Source organism: Chlorocebus sabaeus, chromosome 6, assembly GCF_047675955.1.
Source record: "Chlorocebus sabaeus isolate Y175 chromosome 6, mChlSab1.0.hap1, whole genome shotgun sequence".
NCBI lineage: Eukaryota > Metazoa > Chordata > Mammalia > Primates > Cercopithecidae > Chlorocebus > Chlorocebus sabaeus.
Genome location: NC_132909.1, coordinates 9,146,468 through 9,172,849, shown reverse-complemented (window position 1 = coordinate 9,172,849; position 26,382 = coordinate 9,146,468). Strand labels below are relative to the sequence as shown.

At 52.2% G+C, this 26,382-nt stretch overlaps 1 protein-coding gene across 1 annotated transcript; it reads right to left on the bottom strand.

Annotated features, from left to right (window-relative positions):
• Positions 1-6: 6 nt before the first annotated feature.
• Positions 7-26,228, bottom strand: HSD17B14 (hydroxysteroid 17-beta dehydrogenase 14). The gene is made up of 10 exons (XM_073016213.1): positions 25,878-26,228; positions 25,364-25,402; positions 23,675-23,757; positions 22,024-22,090; positions 21,006-21,097; positions 5,859-5,963; positions 3,484-3,551; positions 3,277-3,373; positions 3,054-3,169; positions 7-1,045 (listed from the first exon to the last, which is right to left on the bottom strand). The coding sequence occupies exons 1-10, from the start codon at positions 25,963-25,965 to the stop codon at positions 736-738; spliced, it is 1,065 nt and encodes a 354-aa protein (XP_072872314.1). The 5' UTR covers positions 25,966-26,228; the 3' UTR covers positions 7-735.
• Between the last annotated feature and the right edge of the window lie 154 nt (positions 26,229-26,382).

Here is a 26,382-nt window from a genome sequence, read left to right as displayed (position 1 = left end):
CTGCTGCGGGGCTCAGACGCTGGTGTGAGGGCAGGTCTTGGAGGTGGCAGGCGAGGTGGCCCAGTTCTGTAATCTCAGCACCTTGGGAGGCCGAGGCAGGCGGATCACCTGAAGTCAGGAGTTAGAGACCAGCCTGGTCCAACATGGTGAAACCCCGTCTCTACTAAAAATAGAAAAAATTGGCCCCGTCCCTACCAAAAATACAAAAAAAATAGCTGGGCGTGGTGGCGCACGCCTGTAATCTCAGGTACTCGGGAAACTGAGGCAGGAGAATCGCTTGAATCCAGGAGGCAGAGGTTGCAGTGAGCCAAGATGGCGCCACTGCACTCCAGCCTGGGCGACAGAGTGAGACTCCGTCTCACAAGAAAAAACAAAAAACAAAAAACTCAGGCGCGGTGGCTCACGCCTGTAATCCCAGCATTTTGGGAGGCCAAGGCGGGCGGATCGCCCTAGGTCAAGAGTTCGAGACCAGCCTGCCAACATGGTGAAACCCCGTCCCTACCAAAAATACAAAACTTAGCAGGGCATGGTGGTAGACGTCTGTAATCCCAGCTACTTGGGAGGCTGAGGTAAGAGAATTGCTTGAACCTGGGAAGCCGAGGTTGCGGTGAGCCGAGATTGCGCCATTGCACTTCAGCCTGGGCAACAAGAGCGAAACTCTGTCTCAAAAAAAGAAAAAGAAAAAGAAATACGGTCCCCACCCAGGCTGTGTTCCAACCACACTCAAGCCAGGTACTAACGTGCATGCAAGTTTTCAAAAAAGCATTTCCTTGGGAGCAAAAATGCATTTTCTTGTCGCGGAGCACTGGCAAGCATAAGCAGCCCGAGGTAAAGGAAGGGAAAGGCAAGGTGCAGGACGTTCCGTGTATCACGATCCCTTTGTGAAAGGGAAAAGCACATGGTAAACAGCAGTAGCGCGGACACCACGTAAATGCACAGGAACAGGAATGATGCTTCGTAGAAGGGCTTTTGAAGAAGGCTGCAGGTATGGATAAAGGGCAGCCTCACTTTGCGCCTGGATACTGCTCTATTCCAATATTTTTTCCTGTCAACGAAAAAGATATATGTGTAGGCCAGGCTGCAATGCAGTGGCGCGATCTCGGCTCACTGCAACCTCCGCCTCCCGGGTTCAAGCAGTTCTCCTGCCTCAGCCTCCTGAGTAGCTGGGATTACAGGCGCCTGCCACCACAGCCGGCTAATTTTTGTACTTTTAGTAGAGACGGGGGTTTCACCATGTTGGTCATGGCTGGTCTCGAACTCCTAACCTCGTGATCCCCCCGCTGCAGCCTCCCAAAGTACTGGGATTACAGGCGTGAGCCAGCACGCCTGGCTTGACTCTTTAAAAGGTAAAAACACACAACGGTTCACCAGGGCTCCTTCCAGTCCCCTTTCATCTGAGAAGCCTGAAAATTGTCAATCCTGCACTCCAAGGTGAGCCTCAAAGAACAGTCCCCAGCGCAGGGCTTCCTGATTATCCCTCCAGGAGTGTCTCCACAGCATCAGGACCCCAGAGGCAGAGTTCGCCAATCACTACCCTTCAGGATGCCTCTGACCTCTAGCAATTCAAACCTGCGGCACCGCCCCCTAAATTGTGCTCCTCTGTCACTGTGCCCCCAAAACCTACGGGTTACTGTGGCACTAAAATCAGGTCCCCGGCTGGGCGCGCTGGCTCACGCCTGTAATCCCAGCACTTTGGGGGCCAAGGCGGGTGGATCACCTGAGGTCAGGAGTTCGAGACCAGCCTGGCTAACATGGTGAAACCTCGTCTCTACTAAAAATACAAAAATTAGCCAGGCGTGGTACGGTGGGCCTGTAATCCCAGCTACTCGGGAGGCTGAGGCAGTGGAATCGCTTGAACCCGGGAGGCGGAGGTTGTAGAGAGCCGACATTGCACCATAGCACTCCAGCCTGGGCGACAGAGTGAGGCTCCGTCTCAAATTAAAAAAACAACAACAACAAAAATCGGATCCCTTGGCCATTGTGTCTCAGCAATCCTACCCTGGGACACTCTGTCTCCAAATTCTACACCCACAGTGCCCCCAGGTCCTGTCCCCGGGTCACTGTCCTACCACCCCAACAGCCCAACAGCCACAGGCCCGAACAGCCAAACCGCGGGACCCTTCCCCCGCAGGGCCTCGCCCTGTTTTTCTGCGCTCCACCCGGGTCCTCCTGCCCAACCGCCAGCCCCGAGCTATAGGGGCGGTGCCCACGGACAGCTCCCGCCCCCGCCGCGGCCAATCAGCGGTTGGCGCACACGCCCCCCCGCCACAGCCAATCCGCAGCAGCCCTGCAGCTCCACCCCTCACCCGCGGGACGCTAGCGCGCCCGGGCCCTGCGCCCCTCCTGGGTCCAGCTGGGGAGTCTGCATACCCCAGTGCCCTGCGGACCCAAAACCCAGGAGTTTCAGGCCCTTCTCCCTCTGATCCAGATGTCTCAACCCCCCACTTTCTCTTCCCTCTGGACTTTTCTTGCCAACCACCTTCCTATTCCCCAGGCACCGAGAGGAAGACTCCTTTTCCCTAAGGGCCAAGAATAAGGAGGAGGGCCTTTTGTGCCTCCCCCTCCATTACCTCCTAACTGCGCTTAATTTACTCTCCCCTGCGGGCCTTTAGCGCGCTGGTGAAGCCAAACCGCTCTACCTTTCCCAGGAGCCCCTGGCGACAGCGACAGGGCTAGCAAACATCAGGCACCTGCTTGCTGCAAGGCCTGGCGTTGTGGGGGGGGGGGGGAGCTGCAGTCCTTCAGGGTAGAGGCAACTTGTGGGTCTGGGGTGCAGGGGCTAAGTGGGCAGAAGGACTCGTCTAAAGGGTGGGAAATAAATATAACGATGTCTTCCTCCTTCTGGCTGCAAATTGCTTTTATGGGAACCTGCAGGTGACCTGGTACCTTCCTAAGTGGGCTTAGAGACTAAGGGCTTGGGGGCTGCATCTGATACAGGTTGGAGTTTGGGGTGGGAGAGTCCTAGGAAGGGGGCCCCAAGTAGAAATGAGAGAAATCAGAAGGGAATATCGGGGGCGTCCACGGGGGTGCTCCGACTGGCCTTGCGCCCGTACCCCAGCTCTGCACCCCCCGTCACGAGCAGTTCGATGCCCGTGCAGAAGTTGGCTTCGGAGGCCAGGAACACTGCCGCAGCCCCGACCTCAGCGGGCTGGCCCATGCGGCCCAGTGGCTGGGGAGAAAAGAGGGGGGAAGGAGATCAAGAGAAGCCCCACTTGATCGCCATGTCCCCCACCCCCAAGCCACCTTCTACCACCTGGATCTGAACCCCACTCCTACCTGGGCCAGCATGCCCTCTAGGATTGTGGCCCGAGGGTCTGGTGTTGAGGCTGCCAGCTCCTCCCACAGTGGAGTCCAGATGTTTCCTGGGGAGATACTGGGGGAAGGGAAAGAGGGGATCAAAGAAATCTGTCTTGAATCACTTGGGATCACTCCCAGTCACCCCAGTTCCCCCAGAAGGCTCTCGGCCTGCTCAGAGCAGCTCACCAGTTGACTCGGACACCATATGGACTTTCATCCAGGGCCAAGGCTTTGGTCATGGCTGTTACTGCCCCCTGCAGAAAACGGAGCGGGGAAGAAAGTTCAGTCCCCCGGACATGGGGTCCCTGCCATCCATTGTCTCCTGCCTGCCAGGGGGGGCATCAGAATGGGGAAGTCATGCCCTCCTTGAAGGCTGCCTTCAGAGGCACCAGCCTTGGTTTCTTGGGAGAAACTTGGCATAGAAATCTGTCACAGGAAGGCCAGGTGCGGTGGCTCACACCTGTAATTCCAGCACTTTGGGAGGCTGGGATGGGTGGATCACTTGAGGCCAGGAGTTCCAGACCAGCCTGGCCAACATGGCAAAACCCCATCTCTACTAAAAATACAAAAATTAACCGGACATGGTGGTGCACGCCTGTAATCCCAGCCACTGGGGAGGCTGAGGCGTGAGAATCCCTTGAACCTGTGAGGCAGAGGTTGCAGTGAGCTGAGATCGTGCCACCGAACTACAACCTGGACGACAGAGTAAGACTCTATCTCAAAACAAAACAAAACAAAACAAAATGTAAAAGAAAAAAAAGAAGGGCCGGGCGCAGTGGCTCACACCTATAATCCCAGCACTTTGGGAGGCTGGGATGGGTGGATCACTTGAGGTCAGGAGTTCGAGACCAGCCTGGCCAACATGGTGAAAGCCCATCTCTACTAAAAATACAAAAACTAACCGGACATGGTGGTGCACACCTGTAATCCCAGCTACTGGGGAGGCTGAGGCGTAAGAATCGCTTGAACTTGTGAGGCAGAGGTTGCAGTGAGCTGAGATCATGCCACCGTACTATAACCTGGGCGACAGAGTGAGAACCTATCTCAAAAAATAAAAGAAGAAGAAGAAGAAGGGCCGGGCGCAGTGGCTCACGCCTGTAATCCCAACACTTTCTGAGGCCGAGGCGGGTGTTCGAGTCCGGAGTTCGAGACCAGCCTCACCAACATGGTGAGACTTCGTCTCTACTAAAAAATACAAAAAACTAGCTGGGCATGGTGGCAGCCACCTGTAATCTCAGCTACTTGGGAGGCTGAGGCAGGAGAATTGCTTGAACCCGGGAGGCGGAGGTGCAGTGAACCGAGATCTTGCCATTCCACTCCAACCTGGGCAACAAGAGTGAAACTCCATCTCAAAACAAACAAACAAAAAACCAGAAATCTGCTGGGTGCGGTGGCTCACGCCTGTAATCCCAGCACTTTGGGAGGCCAAGGCAGGCGGATCGTGAGGTCAGAAAAATCAAAACCATCCTGGCTACCATGGTGAAACCCTGTCTCTACTAAAAAATACCAAAAAAAAAAAAAAAAAAAAAAAATTGGCTGGGCATAGTGGCCTGCTCCTGTAGTCCCAGCTACTCAGGAGGCTGAGTCAGGAAAATCCCTTGAACCTGGGAGGCAGAGGTTGCAGTGAGCCAAGATCACGCCACTGCACTCCTACATGGTGACAGAGTGAGACTCCGTCTCAAAAAAAAGAAAAAAAAAAAAAAAAAGGGCCAGGTGCAGTGGCTCACGCTTGTAATCCTAGCACTTTGGGAGGCCGAGGCGGGTGGATCACAAGGTCAGGAGTTCGAGACCATTCTGCCTAACACAGTGAAACCCCATCAGTACTAAAAATACAAAAAAATTAGCCAGGCGTGGTGGCGGGCGCCTGTAGTCCCAGCTCCTCTGAAGGCTGAGGCAGGAGAATGGCGTGAACCCGAGAGGCGGAGCTTGCAGTGAGCCGAGATTAAGCCTCAGCACTCCAGCCTGGGCAACAGAGCGAGACTCCATCTCAAAAAAATTAAAATAAAAAAATAGGCCGGGCACGGTGGCTCAAGCCTGTAATCCCAGCACTTTGGGAGGCCGAAACGGGTGGATCACGAGGTCAGAAGATCGAGACCATCCTGGCTAACACGGTGAAACCCTGTCTCTACTAAACAATACAAAAAAAAACTAGCTGGGCGAGGTGGCGGGCGCCTGTAGTCCCAGCTACTTGGGAGGCTGAGGCAGGAGAACGGCGTGAACCCGGGAGGTGGAGCTTGCAGTGAGCTGAGATCCGGCCACTGCACTCCAGCCTGGGCCACAGAGCGAGACTCCGTCTCAAAAAATAAATAAATAAATAAATAAATAAATAAATAAAATAAAAATAAAAAAATAAAATAAAATAAAATAAAATAAATAAATAAAAGAAAAAAACAGAAATCTATCACAGGCAGTTATGCCTGGGTGCTGAATCTGGCAGTTGGGTGTGAGACTCTCTAGGGCCAAGATCTTGCTAGGTTTGGCTCCTAAGGTGTCTGGACTCCAAGCTAAGGCCCATGGGAAGGAGTAGGGAGGGAAGGAAGGGGTAGGGGCTGCTGCTGTACCTTGGTGGCCACATAGGGAACTGCCTGGGCCTGGCCAATTGCCCCCACTAGGCTGGAGATGTTGATGACATTCCCTTGGCTCTTCCGCAGGTGGGGGAGGGCGAGCTAGGGAGACAAGAGGTCAAGTAAGCCACACAAGCTCTGCATCTCCCCAGACCACTGAAACACAAGCCACAGCCATCCTGACGTCTGGGATGACAGCCATCTCCCTGGCGTGTTTGTAGTTGATCTCAGTGACTGCTAGAGACAGCATCTAACGTAACACCTTCTCTGGTTTGCCCTGGGGTCGCTGGGTCTGAGCACTCAAGGAGTCTCTTGGTGGAAAGAGATTTCTCTCTCTTCTCCTGGGTCTTGTCTGTCTTTGTCTCTATCTCTGTTCCCCTCTCCCTTGGTCTTTGTATGTTACTCAAATTCCTGTCCATATCAAGACAGGAAAATGGATGAGAGACCCCGAAGGCTGCATATTTTTGAAAAATGGGATGAAGTTCTTTTCCGATGAAGTCTCTGTGGCCCAGGCTGGAATGCAGCGGCATGATCGTAGCTCACTGCAGCTTCAAACTCCTGGGCTCAAGCAATCCTCCCCGCTCAGCCTCCCAAAGTGTTGGGATTACAGGCGTGAGCCATCACACCCAGCCAGGAAGTTCTTTTATCCATGGAGGGGAAGATGGTTTCTATGAGGCCTTCACGAAAGGCACTCTAGACCAGGCACAGTGTCTCACGCCTGTAATCCCAGCACTTTGGGAGGCTGAGGTGGGTAGATCATCTGAGGTCAGGAGTTTGAGAACAGTCTGGCCAACATGATGAAACCCCATCTCTACTACAAATACAAAATTAGCCAGGCATGGTGGCACATGCCTGTAATCTCAGCTACTTGGGAGGCTGAGGCAGGAGAACTGTTGGAACCTGAGAGGTGGAGGTTGCAGGGGGCCAAGATCGCGCTACTGCACTCCAGCCTGGGTAACAGAGCAAGACTCTGTCTCAAAAAAAAAAGAAATGCACTGTTTCCTTCCACCTTCTCTCCTACAATTCAACTCCCTGGCCACCTGGGAAGTCCCTAAATATTCTCTCTCTCTCTCTCTCTCTGTGTGTGTGTGTGTGTGTTCATTGACTACACATGACCTTGGATAAACTCAAATTCTGTCTTTGATCTCACTTGCCTTGGGCAGCTGAGCTGGCCAGGCAAGGCCTGTTTTTGCCACTTAAGACGAATTGGTACGAGGCGGCACCCTAGCAGGCTCTCCGAGTGGGAATCTAAATGAGTCCCCTCCAAAACGGCCTCCACCCTTTTCTGTGCTGTATCTTCAGACACACCTTGCCTGTTCCAACCTCAGGGCCTTTGAACTTGCTGCTCTCTCTGCCCGGAGTGCCTTTTCCTAAGAGAGCCACAAGACCCACTCCTAGGGTGGCGAGTCGTCCCAGTTTGCCCAGGACTGAAGGGTTTCTGGGGACATGGCATTTTCAGGCCACAGTGTCAATGATAAACAGGGACTGTCCTGGGTAAACACTCCCTTAGCTCCCTCAAACCCTGATCCGAGGTCACCTCTTCAGTGAGGCCTTCCCTGGCTATACTATTTAAAACTGCAGGCCGGGCTCAGTGGCTCATGCCTGTAATCCTTGCACTTTGGGAGGCCGAGGAGGGAGGATTGCTTGAACCCAGATGTTTGAGACCAGCCTGGGCAACTTAGCAAGACCCTGTCTTTCTTTTTCTTTCTTTTTTTTTTTTTGAGATGGAATATCGCTCTGTTGTCTAGGCTGGAGTGCAGTGGTGCGATCTCAGCTCACTGAAACCTCCACTTCCCGGGTTCAAGTGATTCTCCTGCCTCAGCCTCCCGAGTAGCTGGGACTACAGGCATGTGCCACCACACCGGGATATATATATATATATGTTTTAGTGGAGACAGGGTTTCACTATGCTGGCCAGGCTGGTCTCGAACTCCTGATCTCATGTGATCTGACTGCCTCGGCCTCCCAAAGTGCTGGGATTCCAGGCGTAAGCCACAGTGCCCGGCCTGTCTTTATTTTTTTAACAAAAAAAAAATTTTTTTTTCTTTCGTTTTGTTTTGTGAAACAGAGTCTCACTCTGTCGCCCAGGCTGGAATGCAGTGATGTCATCTTGGCTCACTGCAACCTCCACCTCCCAGGTTCAAGCGATTCTCTTGCCTCAGTCTCCCGAGTAGCTGGGACTACAGGCGTGTGCCACCACACCCGGCTAATTTTTGTATTTTTTTAGTAGAGACGGGGTTTCACCATGTTGCCCAGGCTGGTCTTGAACTCCTGAGCTCAAGTAATCTGCCTGCCTCGCCCTCCCAAAGTGCTGGGATTACAGGCATGAGCCACCGCACCTGGCCCCAAAAAATAAAATTATAAAATAAAACTGCAGTTCCCACACCCCTGAGTCCCCTTCCCTCTTCCGGATGTCTTTTCTCTGTGTCACACACTCCCTTCTGACAGGCCATATATATTTTACTTGTTTGTTCATGTTCTGTCTCTCCCGCCAGCACCAGGAACCTATGAGAGACGGTCAAGATTTCTGATTTTGTTTCTTTCCCAGCACTAAGGTGCCTGGCACATAGCACATGCTTCATAAATATCCTTTGAATGAATGAATGAGTGAATGAATGAATGAATGGAGGACGTGGTATGTGTCCAGCCCTGTCCTCAGCAATTTACACGGATGAGCTCATTTCATCCTTCTAACGTTCTCCTGAACCTACATAGGGGAGGCATAGCTGAGAGTCCCATTTCACAAGTGAGAAGACTGAGGAATGGAGGGATGAGTCACGCCCACAGGGCATCACATGACCCCCGACAGAGCCAGCGTTTGCTGCTGGACGGGCTGAGGCCCAAACCCATAAACAAACAACAATTTCTTACAATTCTAAGGGTTAAGAACTTTAGGCCAGGTGCAGTGGCTCACACCTGTAATCCTAGAACTTTGGGCGGCTGAGGCAGGCAATCATCTGAGGTCAAGAGTTCGAGAACAGACTGGTCAACATGGCGAAACCCCATCTCTACTAAATATACAAAAATTAGCCGGGTGTGGTGGTGCGTGCCTGTAATCCCAGCTACTCGGGAGGCTGAGGCAGGAGAATGTCTTGAACCCGGGAGGCGGAGGTTTCAGTAAGCCACATTTACACTACTGCACTCCAGCCTGTGCAACAGATAAAGACTGTCTCAAAAAAAAAAAAAAAAAAAAAACAGAAAGAAAGAAAGAAAAAGAAAAAAAGAAACCATGCTGTAATATGAGCATGAATGATGTGGGCATTGACCAGCCTCTGGCCTTCTCCTCAGGGAACCTCCCTCACCCTCGCCTCCTCTCACTTCCACCAGCTTTGACGCCCTCCCTCCCTCCCAGTGCCCACTCCGCCTGCCTTGCTCCATTTCTCCCTCAGTCTGTGCACCTGCCTTGCCGTTTAATCTCCTCCCCCACCTGACCCTGCAAACGTAAGTCTCACCAGGGCGGAGACATGGTTCTTGCCACCCTCACCCCAGCACGAGGCACACAGCTGGAGTTCATTAAATATTTGTCCCACACATCCTGAGTGTCCTTCCCCCACACCCCTCAAGGTTGCTAAGCACCTGCTCTACATCAAGGACCTGCTGGGGGCTGGGTGCAGTGGCCGATACCTGTAATGTCAGTGCTTTGGGAGACCGAGGTAGGAGGATCACTTCAGCCCAGAAGTTCAAGGCCAGCCTGTGCAACATACTGAGACACCAGCTCTTAAGTGCCAAAGTTCTGAGACAGGAGCAGGCCTGCTGTGTTTGGGAGCAATAAGACCAGTGTGGCTGGAGGTGAGGTCAGAGAAGAACAGGGGCCAGATCACGAGGACTTGCAAGCCCCCACTTCTCCCTTGGACAAATGCTATCAACTCCTTTTTTTTAGAGACGGAGTACTGCTCTGTCACCCAGGCTTGAGTGCAGTGGCACGATCTTGGCTCACTGCAACCTGCGCCTCCCAGGTTCAAGCAATTCTCCTGCCTCAGCCTCCCAAGTAGCTGGGATTACATGCGTCCGCCACCATGCCCGGCTAATTTTTGTATTTTTAGTAGCGACGGGGTTTCTCCATGTTGGCCAGGCTGGTCTCAAACTCCTGACCTCAGGCGATCTGCCCGCCTCGGCCTCCCAAAGTGCTGGGATTACAGGCGTGAACCACCGTGCCTGGCTCAAATGCAATCAACTCCTAATACTGGTCCTCCCACTCTCATGCTTGGCCCTCAGATTCTTCCCTCATACCTACAGGAGCCAGAGCCTATGACCTGTTAATAATATTAACAAGATCACATCACTCCCTTGCTCAAATACCTTCCATAGCTCCCTATTGCTCTTGAGATAAAGACCGGATGCTTCAGCACAGCCTTCGAGGCCCTGCCTGATCTGGTCCCTGCACCAATCTCTTCTTGCAACATCCCCTTCTCTCACTGGGCCCAGCTGGCAGCAGCGCCAAACCCTGTCTCGCTGCCAGGCCCTTGCCCTGCCATCTCTTTCTCCACCCCCTCCACTAGTCAATGCTGCTCAGATTTCATTACGTCCAGGAAGCTTGGCTACATTCCCTGAACGGGCCAGTCTCCAGGTCACATTCTCCCAGAACCATACCCATCCCCTCCTAAAGCAAAACACACAAACACACTCTTCTGAACTCATGTCTCTGTCTGTTTAGTAACACCTGGCTGCCCAGGCGTGTAAACTCCCCAAGGACAGAGCCCACATGGACCTGGCTCCCTGCTGTACCTCCAGCACCTGTAACACTGCCTGGGCCAGGTGCAGTGGCTCACGCCTGTAATCCCAGCCTTTGGGGAGGCTGAAGTGGGAGGATCACTTGAGCCCAAGGAGTTTGAGACCAGTCTGGACAACATAGTGAGACCCCCCCACATCTCAACAAAAATACAAAAATTAGCCAGGCATAGTGGTGTGTGTTTGTGGTCCCAGGTTTTCGGGAGGCTGAGGCGGGAGGATTACTTGAGCCTGGGAGGTCAGGGCTTCAGTGAACTATGATCACACCATGGCACTCCAGCGTGGGCAACAGAGCAAGACCCGATCTCTAACAAAAACAAAACAAAACAAAAAAGAACATTGCCTGAGGCTGGGTACAGTGGCTCCCGCTTGTAATCCCAGCATTTTGGGAGGCCAAGGCAGATGGATCACGTAAGGTCAGGAGACCGGCCTGACCAGTACGGTGAAACCCTGTCTCTGCTACAAATAGATTAGCCAGGCTAATCCCTCTCCAAAAAAAAAAAAAAGAAGAACATTATCTGGTTTGGTCAGTACTTGACTAAATAGATGACTGAATGGATAGACGGATAGATCTTTTTTTTTTTTTGAGATGGAGTCTCGCCCTGTCTCGCCCAGGCTGGAGTGCAGTGGTACAATCTCATCTCACTGCTACCTCCACCTCCCGGGTTCAAGCACTTCTCCTGCCTCAGCCTTCCAAGTAGCTGGGACTACCAGGCGCCCACCACTATGCCCAGCTAATTTTTGTATTTTTTTAGTAGAGACAGGGTTTCACCATATTGGCCAGGCTGGTCTCAAACCCCTGACCTTGTGATCCACCTGCCTGGGCCTCTCAAAATGCTGGGATTACAGGCGTGAGCCATCGCACCTGGCCAGAATGGGTAGATCTTTAAGAAACAATCCAGGCCGGGCGCGGTGGCTCAAGCCTGTAATCCCAGCACTTTGGGAGGCCGAGACGGGCAGATCACGAGGTCAGGAGATCAAGACCATCCTGGCTAACACGGTGAAACCCCGTCTCTACTAAAAAATACAAAAAACTAGCCGGGCGAGGTGGCGGGCACCTGTAGTCCCAGCTACTCGGGAGGCTGAGGCAGGAGAATGGCGTCAACCCAGGAGGCGGAGCTTGCAGTGAGCCAAGATCCGTCCAGGGCACTCCAGCCTGGGCGACAGAGCCAGACTCCGTCTCAAAAAAAAAAAAAAAAAAGAAAGAAAGAAACAATCCAGCTCTGAGAGACTACAACCGAAACCCCTGTGCTCCAACACCTTCTGTGGATCCCTCCTTTCCACAAGGTATCATTTCCTTGACTATCTAAATATCCTTAATCCCGCCCTTGTTCTCCCTTGCCTAGGGAGTCACAAACTTTGGCTTGTATCAGAATCCACCAGGAAGGCCAAAGACCTGGAGATTCTAACACAAGGGATCTGGGCAGGGGTCCCAGAATCAACATTTAAAGAGCTTCCAAAGTCACATGGCTGAGAGAGAAGAGAAAATGAGAGCTTCTAAGGGATTTTGATGGTGATGGTGATGATGGTGATGATAGCGATAATGGTGATGATGGTGATGATGATGGTGGTCATGATGGTGATGGTGAGTATGATCGTGATAATGGTGGTGATGAAGATGGCGATGGTGAGGATGGTGAGAAGGACGATGATTAGGATGAGGATGATGGTAAGGATGCTGATGATGGTGGTGATGATGATGGTGATAGTGAAGATGGTGATGATAGTGAGGATGATGATGGTGATGATGGTGATGGTGATCGTGGTAATAATGATGGTGATGATAATGGTGGTGATGGTGAGGATGTTGGTGATGGTGAGGATGATGGTGATGATTGTGGTAATGATGGTGATGATGTTGGTGAGGATGGTGATGGTGGTGATGATGGTGACGATTGTGGTAATGATGGTGATGACAATGATGTTGGTGAGCATGGTGATGGTGGTGATGGTGATGATTGTGGTAACAGTGGTGATGGTGATGGTAATTGTAGTAATGATAGCGGTGATGATGATGAGGATGGTGATGGTGATGATGGCGGTAATGACGATGGTGATGGTGATTGTGGTAATGATGGTGGTGATGATGGTGATGGTAACTTGTAGCAATGATGGTGGTGATGGTGATGGTAATTGTAGTAATGACAGTGGTGATGATGGTGATGGTGGTGATGGTGATGATTGTGGTAATGATGAGGATTGTGGTAATGATGGTGATGGTGATGATGGTGGTGATGGTGGCAATGATGGCGATGATAATGTTGCTGATGGTGATGGTGATGATTGTGGTAATGACAGTGATGATGGTGATGATGGTGATGGTGGTGATGGTGGTGATGGTGGTAATGATGGTGGTGATGATGATGGCAAGGTTGGGGATGTTAATGATGGTGGTGATGATGGTGATGGTGGTGATGGTGAAAATGGTGATGTGAGGATGATGGTGAGAATGATGGTGAGGGTGGTAACAATGGTAATGATGATGATGGAAATAGCGATGGTGATAATGGCAGCGACGCAAGTGTTCACAAGATTTCTTTGCAACAGTGCATGAACAAGCAGACAAAAGTCTTTGTCCTCAGGGAAACCAAATGCAATACACAGATGTTGTCGGGATCCTGGTGTGAACAAATCAGCTATAATAAAACATTTGGGAACTTCTGGGTCTGTTTATATAGAGTTAACTATGACATGGTATTAAGATATTTCTGTTAATTATATTAGGTGATATAAAGGCATTTTTCTTATGTAAAAAAGGCCTGAGCCTGGACAAAATGGTGAGAATCTGTCTCTACAGAAAAACAAAAGATTGGTTGTGCGTCGTGGTGCATGCCTGTTGACCCAGCAACCTAGAGGCTGAGGTAGGAGGATCACTTGAGCCTAGGAAGTTGGGGCTGCAGTGAGCCATGATCATTTCACTGCACTCCAGCCTGGGAGACAGAGCAAGACACTATCTCAAAATAATAATAATAGTAAGGCTTTATTTTTAGGAGATGCTTACTAAAGTGTTTGGAAATGAACTGTCATGGTGTTGTAATATACTTATAATACTTTGACAAAAAGAAATACATATATTTATGTATATACACACATATATATGATATACAAAATGTGAATAAATGCTAATACAAATGATGGGCATATAAGTATTTATTATACTACTCTATTTTCTTTTCTTTTCTTTTTTTTTTTTTTTTTTTTTGAGACCAAGTCTTGCTCTGTCGCCCAGGCTGGAGTGCAGTGGCGTGATCTCAGCCCACTGCAACCTCTGCCTCACCAGGTCCAAGTGATTCTCCTGCCTCAACCTCCCAAGTAGCTGGAACTACAGGTATGTGCCACCATGCCCAGCTAATTTTTTTTGTATTTTTAGTAGAGACGCATTTTCACCATGTTATCCAGGCTGGTCTTGAACTCCTGATCTCAGGCAATCCGCCAGCCTTGGCCTCCCAAAGTGCTGGGATTACAGGTGTGAGCCACCGCACCCAGCCTATTTTTATTTTTTAAAAATGTTAAACATTGAGGCCAGGCATGGTGGGTCACGCCTGTAATCCCAGCCCTTTGGGAGGCCGAGGCGGGCAGATCACTTGAGGTCAGGAGTTCGAGACCAGCCTGGCCAACATGGTGAAACCCTGTCTCTACTAAAAACACAAAAATTAGCCGGGTGTGGTGGTGCATGTCTGTAGTCCCAGCTACTTGGTAGGCTGAGGCAGGAGAATGGCTTGAACCCAGGAGGCAGAGGTTGCAGTGAGCCGAGCTCATGCCATTGCACTCCAGCCTGGGCAACAGAGCGAGATTCCATGAAATAAATAAATAAATAAATGTTAAACATTGAACCACAAGTAAAAGTCAAGAAAAAAAGAAAGAAAGAAGGCCAGGTGTGGTGGCTCATGCCTGTAATCCTAACACTTTAGGAGGCCAAGGCAGGAAGATAGTTTGAACTCAGGAGTTCAAGACCAGCCTGGGCAACATAGCAAGACCTCCTCTCTACTGAAACTAAAACAAAATTACTCAGGTGCTGTGGCACGTACCTGTAGTCCCAGCTACTCGGAAGGCTGAGAGGTTGAGGCGGGAAGATACCTTGGGCCCAAGAGTTCAAGGCTGCAGCGAGCTGTGATGGCACCACTGCTCACCAGCCTGGGAAGAAAAGGAAGGGACGAAAGAAGGAAAGAAAAAAGGAAGGGAGGGAGGGAGGGAGGGAGGGAGGCAGGCAGGCAGGCAGGCAGGCAGGCAGGAAGGAAGGAAGGAAAGAAGGAAGGAAGGGAAAAGGAAGAGAGAAAGAGAGAGAGAAAGAAAGAAAGGGCCAGACACAGTGGCTCACACCTATAATCCCAGCACTTTGGGAGACCGAGGCAGGCGGATCACGAGGTCAGGATATTGAGATCATCCTGGCCAACATGGTGAAACCCTGTCTCTAGTAAAAAAAAAATTAGACTTTGGGAGGCTGAGACGGGTGGATCACGAGGTCAGGAGATTGAGACCATCCTGGCTAACACGGTGAAACCCCATCTCTACTAAAAGATACAAAAAATTAGCTGGGCGAGGTGGCGGGCGCCTGTAGTCCCAGCTACTAGGGAGGCTGAGGCAGGAGAATGGCGTGAATCCGGGAGGTGGAGCTTGCAGTGAGCTGAGATCTGGCCACTGCACTCCAGCCTGGGCGACAGAGCGAGACTTCGTCTCAAAAAAAAAAAAAAAAAAAAAATTAGAGGGTGTGGTGGTGCATGCAGCAGCTATTTGGGAGGATGAGGCAAGAGAGTAGCTTGAACCCAGGAGGCAGAGGTTGCAGTGAGCTGAGATCATGTCACTGCATGCCAGCCTGGCGACAAAGCAAGACTGTCTCAAAAAAAAAAAAGAAAAGAAAAGAAAAGAAAAGAAAAGAACAATGGGGAGTTTCATTATACAGGAATTCTCTGTACTATTCTAGGAACATTTTGTAAGTCTTAAGTTATGTCAAAATAAAAGTAAAGCATTCTAATACACCGGTGGTATGGTACATATGAAGTTCCTCCTGATAAAATTGTACGATCTGGGCTCTGGGCTGGACGCGGTGGCTCACACCTGTAATCCCAGCACTTTGGGAGGCCGAGGTGGGCGGATCACCTGAGGTCAGGAGTTCCAGAACAGCCTGGCCAACATGATGAAACCTCATCTCTACTAAAAATACAAAAATTAGCCAGGTGTGGCAGCATGTGCCTGTAGTCCCAGCTACTTGGGAGGGTGAGGCAGGAGAATCAGCTTGAACCCAGTGGGTGGAGGCTGCAGTGAGCTGAGATGGCACCATTGCACTCCAGCCTGGGCGACAGAGCGAGACTCCATCTCAAAAAAAAAAAAAAAAAAAAATTGTATGATCTGGGTGGTGGGGGTGGCAGGAGGCAATGGGTAGAGCAAGTTGTTTTTGCTTTGTTTTGTTTGAGACAAGGTCTTACTCTGTTGCCCAGGCTGGAGTGCAGTGGCGTAAACAAAGCTCACTACAGCCTCAACCTCCTAGGCTCAAGTGATCCTCCTCAGCCTCTAGAGTAGCTGAGACTACAGATGTGTGCCACCATGTCTGGCTAATTTTGTTTATTTTTGGTTAAGATGGGGTCTGAGGCTATGTTGCCCAGGCTGGTCTCCAGCTCCTGAGCTCAGGCGATTTTCCCACCTCAGCCTCCCAAAGTGCTGAGATTGCAGCATGATAAATATTCATAAGGGTTTCACGGGTATTTAATCTAATCACATTAAATCCTCAGAACAACTCTGTCATGATTGGCCCCATTTTACAGGTGAGAAAACAGAGGAGCAGAAATGCTGAGTAACTTGCACGACGTTGCAGGTAAGAAGTGGCAGAGAATTGAGGCAAACAAGCCACTTCTTACTTCTGCCTCCCTGCCCCACAGGTCCTGTTGACCAACTTGACCAACTCTCTAAGAGAAACAAGACATTTGGTGGTTTATGTGAAATCTGTCTTGTAAAATGTTGGCATGGAATGAAAAAACATAGGCCGGACACGGTGGCTCACGCCTGTAATCCTAACACTTTGGGTGGCCGAGGCAGGCAGACCGCTATAGAGTAGGAGTTTGAGACCTGCCTGAACAACATAGTGAGACCCCCAACTCTACAAAAAATACAAAAATCGGCTGAGCGTGGTGGTGGCCACCTGTAGTCTCAGCTCCTCGGGAGGCTGAGGCAGGAGAATTGCTTGAGCCCAGGTGGTCGAGGTGCGGTGAGCAGAGATTATGCCATTGCACTCCAGCCTGGGTGATGGAACAAGATTCTATCTCAAAAAAAAAAAAAAAAAAGAAAGAAAAGAAAAGAAAAAGAGAAAAAGAAAAAGAACAAAAAAGAAAAAATGTATACATATATTAACTCTTCATGGGCTGAGGTGTAGGTGTGTTTTATGTGTGGATGTATTTTTAGTGTTGGGTTAATCCTAGAAAGTCAACAAAAGTTTGGAACAGGAGCCAGGGTTCACCAGTTGAGCAGGGCATTGCCCAACCTCCCCGGAACATTTCACCTGGATCTCAGATACGACCTCAGAGTCAGCACCTGAAGCTTCCTGGACGCTGGGCCTGCTCCCCAGGCCTCTCCCCTCTTTGCCTACTCTTGCTCCCCTGAGTTCCTCCAACCTCAAACTGGTCAGCTCCAAGCTGCTGTCTCCAGAGCCCCACCTCCACGATCTCATGCCCAATGCCCATTCCCACCAGGACGTCCACCGGGCAGTTCACACTCAACAGCGCCCTCCCCAGGCTTTCCTGCCACAGTGAATGGCAGCTCTGGTGAGTTGCTCAGTTGCTGGAGGTGGAGAGAACAAATGAACCAAAACCCCCCCCCTTTTTTTTTTTTTTGAGATGGAGGCTCGCTCTGTCACCCAGACTGGAGTGCAGTAGTGCGATCTCGGCTCACTGCAACCTCCATCTCCCAGGTTCCAGCAATTTTCCTGCCTCAGCCTCCCGAGTAGTTCAGATTGCAGGCACACACCACCATGCCCAGCTAATTTTTTGTGTATTTTTAGTAGAGACTGGGTCTCACTATGTTGGCCAGGCTGGTCTTGAACTCCCGACCTCGGGTGACCCACCCCCCTCGGCCTCCCAAAGTGCTGGGATTACAGGTGTGAGCCACCGTGACCAACTCTTCTCCTTCCTTTTTAATATAGGAGATTATTAATAGAGGAGATTATTAATATAAGAGTATATCCCAGGCTGCAGGTTCAGGACCTTCTTCCTTTTTAATATAGGACTGAGTTTATTTATTTATTTATTTATTTATTTATTTATTTTTATTTTTTGAGACAGAGTCTTGTTCTGTCACTCAGGCTGGAGCGCAGTGGCACCATGTCAGCTCGTTGCAACCTCTACCTCCCAGGTTTCAGTGATCCTCCTGCCGCAGCCTCCTGAGTGCTGGAATTACAAGTGCACGCCACAACGTCTGGCTAATTTTTGTATTTTTAGTAGAGATGGGGTTTCACCATGTTGGCCAAGCTGGTCTCAAACTCCTGACCTCAAGTGATCTGCCTGCCTTGGCCTCCCACAGCGCTGGGACTATAGGTGTGAGTCACTGCGCCCAACAAAGAATTTATTTAATACAGGAGCGTGTCCCAGGCAGCAGGCTGAGAACCTTCTTCCTTTTTAATATAGGATATGATTAATATAGGAGATTATTAATATAGGAGATTATTAATATAGGAGTGTGTGCTGGGCGGCAGGTTGACACATTCAACCTGCTGCCCTGGATACACTTCCAGGTTGTATTGAGGAGTGCTCCAGAGAGCAAAAGAAAAAAAAAAATGGCTCAGGCCAGGCACAGTGGCTCATGCCTGTAATCCCAGCACTTTGGGAGGCTGAGGTAGAAGGATGGCTTGAGGCCAGGAGTTCCAGACCAGCCTGGGCAACAGAGCAAGATCCCAACTCTATAATAATAATAAAAAAGACTCAACTTTTTAAAGAAAAAAGGACGAATCAAGAGAGGCGGTGATTACAAAAGTTGTTCATTGGGAATTGTCATTGGTTTACAGATATCACATTGATTAGTGACTGGCTATACATGGTTGAACTACAGAGTATGTGGCACTTTAGAGCTTCTTAGTATCAGGTAGTCTAGAGCCCGGAGAGCAAGTGGCCTCAAAAGGTAATTATTGGACAGGTGCAGTAGCTCATGCCTATAATCCCAGCTTGAGGCAAGGAGTTCGAGATCAGCCTGGGCAGCATAGCAAGACCCTGTCTCTACAAAAAAGTTAAAAATTAGTAAAATTGCCGGGCGTGGTGGCTCATGCCTGTAATCCCGGCACTTTGGGAGGCCGAGGCGGGCGGATCACCTGAGGTCGGGAATTCGAGACCAGCCTGATCAACATGGAGAAACCCTGTCTCTACTAAAAAAATGCAGAATTAGCCAGGCATGGTGGTGCATGCCTGTAATCCTAGCTACTTGGGAGGCTGAGGCAGGAGAATCGCTTGAGCTGAGGAAGCGGAGGTTGCTGTGAGCTGAGATCACGCCATTGCAATACAGCCTGGGCAACAAGAGTGAAACTCCGTCTCAAAAAAAAGAAAAAAAAAAATCAAAAAATTAGTAAAATTAGTCAATCCTAGTGGTGCACCCTGTGGTCCCAACTACTCAGGAGGCTGATACAAGAGGATCACTTGAGCCCAGGGCTTGGAGGCTGCTGTAAGCTATGACGGTACTCCAGCCAGGGTAACAGAGTGAGTCCCTGTCTCTAAAAAGTAATTAAAATAAATTTTTATAAAGTCCCTCTGAGCCAGGTGCAGTGGCTCACACCTGTAATCCCAGGAGTTTGGGAGGCTGAGGCGGGAGGATCACTTGAACCCAAGAGTTTGAGACCAGCCTGGACAACATAGTGAAACTCCACCTCTATTAAAAAATAAAAAGGCCAAGCGCAGTGGCTCATGCCTGTAATCCCAGCACTTTGGGAGGCTGAGGTGGGTGGATCACAAGGTCAGGAGTTCAAGACCAGCCCGGCCAACATGGTGAAACCCTGTCTCTACTAAAAATACCAAAAAATTAGCTGGGCGTGGTGGTGGGTGCTTGTAATCCCAGCCACTTGGGAGGCTGAGGCAGAGAACTGCTTAAACCTGGGAGGCAGAGGTTGCAGTGAGCCGAGACTGCACTACTGCACTCCAGCCTGGGTGACAGAGTAAGACTCTATCTCAAAAAATTAATTATTTTTTTAAAAAGTTGTTAAAAAGCCCCTCTGGGCCTGATCCTGATCATCTAAAGGGGCTCTCCTTTCTCAGATCAAAAGGTTTATTTTCTTTCTCATTCCCTGCCCAGCTCTCCCCCACTTTTTGTTTAAGGTCTCACTCTGTTGCCCAGGCTGGAGGGCAGTGGTGTGAACATAGCTCACAGCAGCCGTTTCCTGGGCTCAAACGGTCCTCCCACCTCAGCCACCTCAGTAGCTGGGACTACAAGGGCACCACTATGCCCGGCTAATTTTCTTTTTTTTTTTTTTTTTTTTTGAGACGGAGTCTCTGTCGCCCAGGCTGGAGTGCAGTGGCACGATCTTAGCTCACTGCAAGCTCCACCTCCCGGGTTCACGCCATTCTCCTGCCTCAGCCTCCCGAGTAGCTGGGACTACAGGCGCCCGCCACCTCGCTCGGCTACTTTTTTGTATTTTTTTTTTTAGTAGAGACGGGGTTTCACCGTGTTTGCCAGGATGGTCTTGATCTCCTGACCTCGTGAACCGCCTGTCTCGGCCTCCCAAAGTGCTGGGATTACAGGCTTGAGCCACCGCGCCCGGCCATGCCCGGCTAATTTTCTAAACTTTTTGTAGAGAGGGGGTTTCGCCATATTGCCCCAGCTGTCTTGAACTCCTGACCTCAAGTGAACCTCCCACAACGACCTCCCAAAGCACTGGGATTACAGGTGTGAGCCAGTGTGTCTGGCCCTGATATGTTCTTAACATCCCCTCCCACCACCACCACCACACCAATTTGGAAGGTTCTAGAAGATTCCTAGGACTGGGCTTTGTAGCTGCAAAAGTAGCTTTTGCTGGATGTAAAGATTTGCAGTTATTTATCTTCCTTTCTGAATAAGGAGATTAAACTAAAGAACAGAAAATAGATGGCTAGGCGTGGTGACTCAAGCTTGTAATCCCAGCACTTTGGAAAGCCAAGGCAGGCAGATCACTTGTGGTCAGGAGCATCACTACCAAAAATTACAAAATTTAGCTGAGTTTTGTGACCCGTACCTGTAATCCCAGTTACTCAGGAGGTTGAGGCACGAGAATCGCTTGATTCAGGGAGGTGGAGGCTACAGTGAGCCAAGATCGCACCACTGTACTCCGCCCGGGCGACAGAGAGCGAGATCCTGACTCCAACAAACAAATAAACAAAAAAAACCAGAAAATATTGTGCTCTTAGACAAAATGCATCACACAATCCACCTATCAGGAGGCTGCTCGGGCCTGGCAGCAGGGTCGCCAGCCCTCACCTTGGTCAACGTGTACGTCCCCAGCAGGTTCAGCTCCAGCAGCTGGCGGAATCCCTGGGCAGAGGTCTCCTCAGGCCTCTGTGGGGGTGGGTCTAAAGTGGGGGGTGAGAGAGAGAGGAAGAGTGAGGGGGGCCGGATGCAGTGGCTCACGCCTGTAATCCCAGCACTTTGGAAGGCCAAGGCGGGCGGATCATGAGATCAGGAGTTTGAGACCAGCCTGGCCAACATGGCGAAACCCCTTCTCTACTAAAAATACAAAAATTAGCCAAGTGTGGTGGTGGGTGCCTATATTCCCAGCTACTCAAGAGGCTGAGGCAGGAGAATTGCTTGAACCTGGGAGGTGGAGGTTGCAGTGAGCCTAGATCAAGCCACTGCACTCCAGCCTGAGTGACACACTGAGACCCCGTCTCAGAGAGAGAGAAAAAAAAAAAAAAAAGGCCGGGTGCAGTGGCTCATGCCTGTAACCCCAGCACTTGGGGAGGCCGAGGTGGGCAGATCATCTGAGGTCAGGAGTTCAAGACCAGCCTGGCTAACACGAAGAACCCCATCTCTACTAAAAACATAAAAATTAGCCTGGCGTGCTGGCGGGCACCTGTAATTCCAGTTACTTGGGAGGCTAAGGCAGGAGAATCACTTGAACCCGAGAGGCGGAGGTTGCAGTGAGCTGAGATGGTGCCACTGCACTCCAGCCTGGACAATAGAGCTTAACTCCATCTCAAAAAGAGAGAGAGGGAGAGAGAGAGAGAAAGAAAGAAGGAAGGAAGGAGGGAGGGAGGGAGGGAGGGAAGACATGGTCAGGTGAAGGCACAACTTTGGGGACACACAGGAGGGATGGAACAGGACCAGTTTCAGCCCAGGCCTAGGGGGCTTCCATTGGTTTACTCTCCTGTCCAAGTGACTAGAAAGAGGTATGAGGCAGGATGAGGGAATCAGGGGAAGGAAGTGGGGAAACTGAAGTGCAGGAAACGGAGTTGGGGGGGCAGGAGGGGAGGAATGGCCCTGAGGTCTCACAACTCACGGTGGCCAGCGTTGTTGACAACACAATCCAGGCGGCCAAATCTGCGAATGGTCTCAGAAACCAGGGTCTGAGGAGGAAGGAAATGTCCTTTGTTGTTGTTGTTGTTGTTGTTGTTGTTGTTGTTTTTGGAGACGGTGTCTCCTTCTTGTCACTCAGGCTGGAGTGCATTGGCACGATCTCAGCTTACTGCAACTTCCACCTTCTGGGTTCAAACGACTCTCCTACCTCCGCCTCCCAAGTAGCTGGGATTATAGGCACCTGCCACCACGCCCAGCTAATTTTTGTATTTTTTAGTAGAGACGGGGATTCACTATGTTGTCCAAGCTGGTCTCAAACTCCTGAGCTCAAGTGATCCGCCCGCCTCAGCCTCCCAAAGTGCTGGGATTACAGGCACCATGCCCAGCCCAGGAAATGTCCTTTCAATGAGAAGTAGATGGGGTGTCCAGCCATAAAGAAGACAGGGCTCCCAAACGCAAAGCAGGAGGGGGAAGCTGGACTCCCAGGTCAGGGCACAAGAACTAGAGGAAGAGGGGATGTGGAGATCAGCAGACACAGCAGGCAAGCAGGAGACAGGAAGGAGACAGAGGGCTGGTCAGAGCCACACTGCACCCAGGGTTGGGGGGGGGCATGGGGGGTGACAAAGATTCAGAGAGAGTGTAGGGGACAGTTACTAAAGGGGGGCAGATAACAGAGAGATACTGATTAAAAGGAAGAAACAGGAACCCAGAAATAATGGAGAAAAAAATCAGTTACAGGCCATGTGCAGTGACTCACACCTGTAATCCAAACACTTTGGGAGGCTGAGGTGGGTGGATCACGTGAGGTCAGGAGTTCGAGACCAGTCTGGCCAACATAGTGAAATCCCGTTTCTACTAAAAATACAAAAATTAGCCGGGTGCGGTGGCTCATGCTTGTAATCCCAGCACTTTGGGATGCCAAGGCAGGCGGATCACCTGAGGTCGGGAGTTCGACACCACCCTGACCAACATAGAAAAACACCATCTCAACTAAAAATACAAAATTAGCCAGGTGTGGTGGCGCATGCCTGTAATCCCAGCTACTCAGGAGGTTGAGAGAGGAGAAACACTTGAACCCGGGAGGCGGAGGTTGCAGTGAGCCGAGATCACATCATTGCACTCCAGCCTGGGCAACAAGAGCAAAACTCCGTCTAAAAAAAAAAAAAAAAAAAAAAAAAAAAAAAAAAAAAAAAAATTAGCTGGGCATGGTGGCACACGCCTGTAATCCCAGCTACTCAGGAGGCTGAGGTAGGAGAGTGGCTTGAACCTGGGAGGCAGAGGTTGCAGTGAACCAACATCACGCCACTGCACTCCAGCCTCAGTGACAGTGACACCTCCAAAAGAGAGATGGAAAAATCAGTTATAGTTGACCCACTTTGAGGGACTTACTCCTTTCCACCCACGTGTCAGATGTGCTAAGAGCCTTGGAGAGGTGGGAGAGAAGGAACATGTGACCTGCTCATCAGTCACAGAAGATCTTGTGTGTGGAGTGACGCTGGTTGGAAACCTTTGACGGGTCCAGTGGAGCCAGGAGAGGAAGGAAAAGTAGAGGGAAAGGCACATGCAAATGGCTGGAGGAGAACAAAGAACTGGTCATTAGCGGAGATGGGGGTAGGAATGGGAACGTCGCTCACCTTCACATCATCTTCCTGAGTCACATCACAGAGGATAAAGACAGTTCCAGGGAGCTCCTGCTCCAGGGCCCGGCCCCCAGACTCTGCAGGCAGAAAAGAGCTGGGAGCCTGGACCCCTGGGCCTGAGGGAGGAGGAGCTGGGGGCCTGGACCCCTGGGCCTGAGGGAGGAGGGGCCGGAGTCTGGACTCCTGGGTCTGAGGGAGGAGGGGCTGGGGCTCCTGGACCCCTGGGCCTGAGGGAGGAGGGGCTGGGGGCCTGGACCCCTGGGCCTGAGGGAGGAGGGGCCGGGGTCTGGACTCCTGGGTCTGAGGGAGGAGGGGCCGGGATCTGGACTCCTGGGTCTGAGGGAGGAGGGGCCGGGATCTGGACTCCTGGGTCTGAGGGAGGAGGGGCCGGGGTCTGGACTCCTGGGTCGAGGGAGGAGGGGACTGGGGTCTGGACTCCTGGGTCTGAGGGAGGAGGGGCTGGGTCCTGGACTCCTGGGTCTGAGGGAGGAGGGGACTGGGGTCCTGGACTCCTGGGTCTGAGGGAGGAGGGGCTGGGTCCTGGACTCCTGGGTCTGAGGGAGGAGGGGCTGGGGGTCTGGACTCCTGGGTCTGAGGGAGGAGGTGCTGGGGGCCTGGACTCCTGGGTCTGAGGAAGGAGGTGCTGGGGGCCTGGACTCCTGGGTCTGAGGGAGGAGGGACTGGGGGTCTGGACTCCTGGGTCTGAGGGAGGAGGGTCTGGGGGTCTGGACTCCTGGGTCTGAGGGAGGAGGGGGCTGGGGTCTGGACTCCTGGGTCTGAGGGAGGAGGTGCTGGGGGCCTGGACTCCTGGGTCTGAGGGAGGAGGTGCTGGGGGCCTGGACTCCTGGGTCTGAGGGAGGAGGGGCTGGGGGCCTGGACTCCTGGGTCTGAGGGAGGAGGGTCTGGGGGTCTGGACTCCTGGGTCTGAGGGAGGAGGTGCTGGGGGCCTGGACTCCTGGGTCTGAGGGAGGAGGGGCTGGGGGTCTGGACTCCTGGGTCTGAGGGAGGAGGTGCTGGGGGCCTGGACTCCTGGGTCTGAGGGAGGAGGGTCTGGGGGTCTGGACTCCTGGGTCTGAGGGAGGAGGTGCTGGGGACCTGGACTCCTGGGTCTGAGGGAGGAGGGGGCTGGGGTCTGGACTCCTGGGTCTGAGGGAGGAGGAGCTGGGGATCTGGACTCCTGGGTCTGAGGGAGGAGGGGCTGGGGGTCTGGACTCCTGGGTCTGAGGGAGGAGGGTCTGGGGGTCTGGACTCCTGGGTCTGAGGGAGGAGGGGCTGGGGGTCTGGACTCCTGGGTCTGAGGGAGGAGGGGCTGGGGGTCTGGACTCCTGGGTCTGAGGGAGGAGGGGCTGGGGGCCTGGACTCCTGGGTCTGAGGGAGGAGGGGCTGGGACTCCTGGACTCCTGGGTCTGAGGGAGGAGGGGTTGGGGGCCTGGACTCCTGGGTCTGAGGGAGGAGGTGCTGGGGGCCTGGACTCCTGGGTCTGAGGGAGGAGGGGCTGGGACTCCTGGACTCCTGGGTCTGAGGGAGGAGGGGTTGGGGGCCTGGACTCCTGGGTCTGAGGGAGGAGGGGCTGGGGGCCTGGACTCCTGGGTCTGAGGGAGGAGGGGCTGGGACTCCTGGACTCCTGGGACTGAGGGAGGAAGGACCAGGGTGAGGGCTGAGGGCTGAGGGACCCTCACTCACCATCCTTGTCGCAGATAACCACTTGGGCCCCGCTGTCCACTGAGAATAGGAAGGGAACACGTTACCCTCTGAGTCTTGGTTAAAGCCTCTGCCGCCCTCTTGTGGCCACCTGGATTGGGGCCGATCTCCGTCTCCCCTCGTGACCCCAGTCTCATGATCACCCACAGGACAGAGGGCAGAGGCCTTGACACATACTCTCCTTGCCTGCCCAGGTTTCTGCTGAGGCTCCTGATCCCCCGTTCGTGGGTTCCAGAGCAAACTCCACGACTGACAGGGCCATTCCCCAAACCACTGGTTTTGCAGCTACACCAACAGACCCAGAGAAGGGGGCTACTGCCTTCGGAGACCCTGCCCTAGCCTACCGCGCCACACGCTTACTTTAGCCTGCAAATTGGCTTTTATAAGATCAGAATCCCGGCTGCAGTATTGGAGACCCTATTTTCCGCCCCCATCGCCCCGCCCCCATCCTTCCTCTCTCACACTCCACAGCTCCCAGCAGTCAGACCCGGCTCACCGAAGGCGCGCACGATCCCAGCTCCGATGCCGCGCCCGCCCCCGGTCACAACCACCACCTTCCCGGCATAGCGCGTTCCTGTAGCCATCCCGTGTCCACCGGTCTCTCTCTCTCTCTCTCTCTCTCTCTCTCTCTCCTCTGGGCCTTTTTCACTTCCAAAGCCCCGTGAGGCCGTCGCATCAAATCCTCAATAGAAGCTGGGTCGTGGAAGTCCAGCCTCGGGGGGCGTTGCCAGGAAGGCTAGGGACCTGGAAGTTTGTCCCCAGCCCCTCCTCCCTCAGACACTCCTCTCCTCCCACAGACACAGGAATCCAGGAGCCCCAGTTCCTCCTCCCTCAGACCCAGGAGTCCAGCCTCCCAGCCCCTCCTCCCTCAGACCCAGGAGTCCAGCCTCCCAGCCCCTCCTCCCTCAGACCCAGGAGTCCAGCCTCCCAGCCCCTCCTCCCTCAGACCCAGGAGGCAGGGTCCCAGCCCCTCCTCCCTCAGACCCGGGAATCCTGGCCCA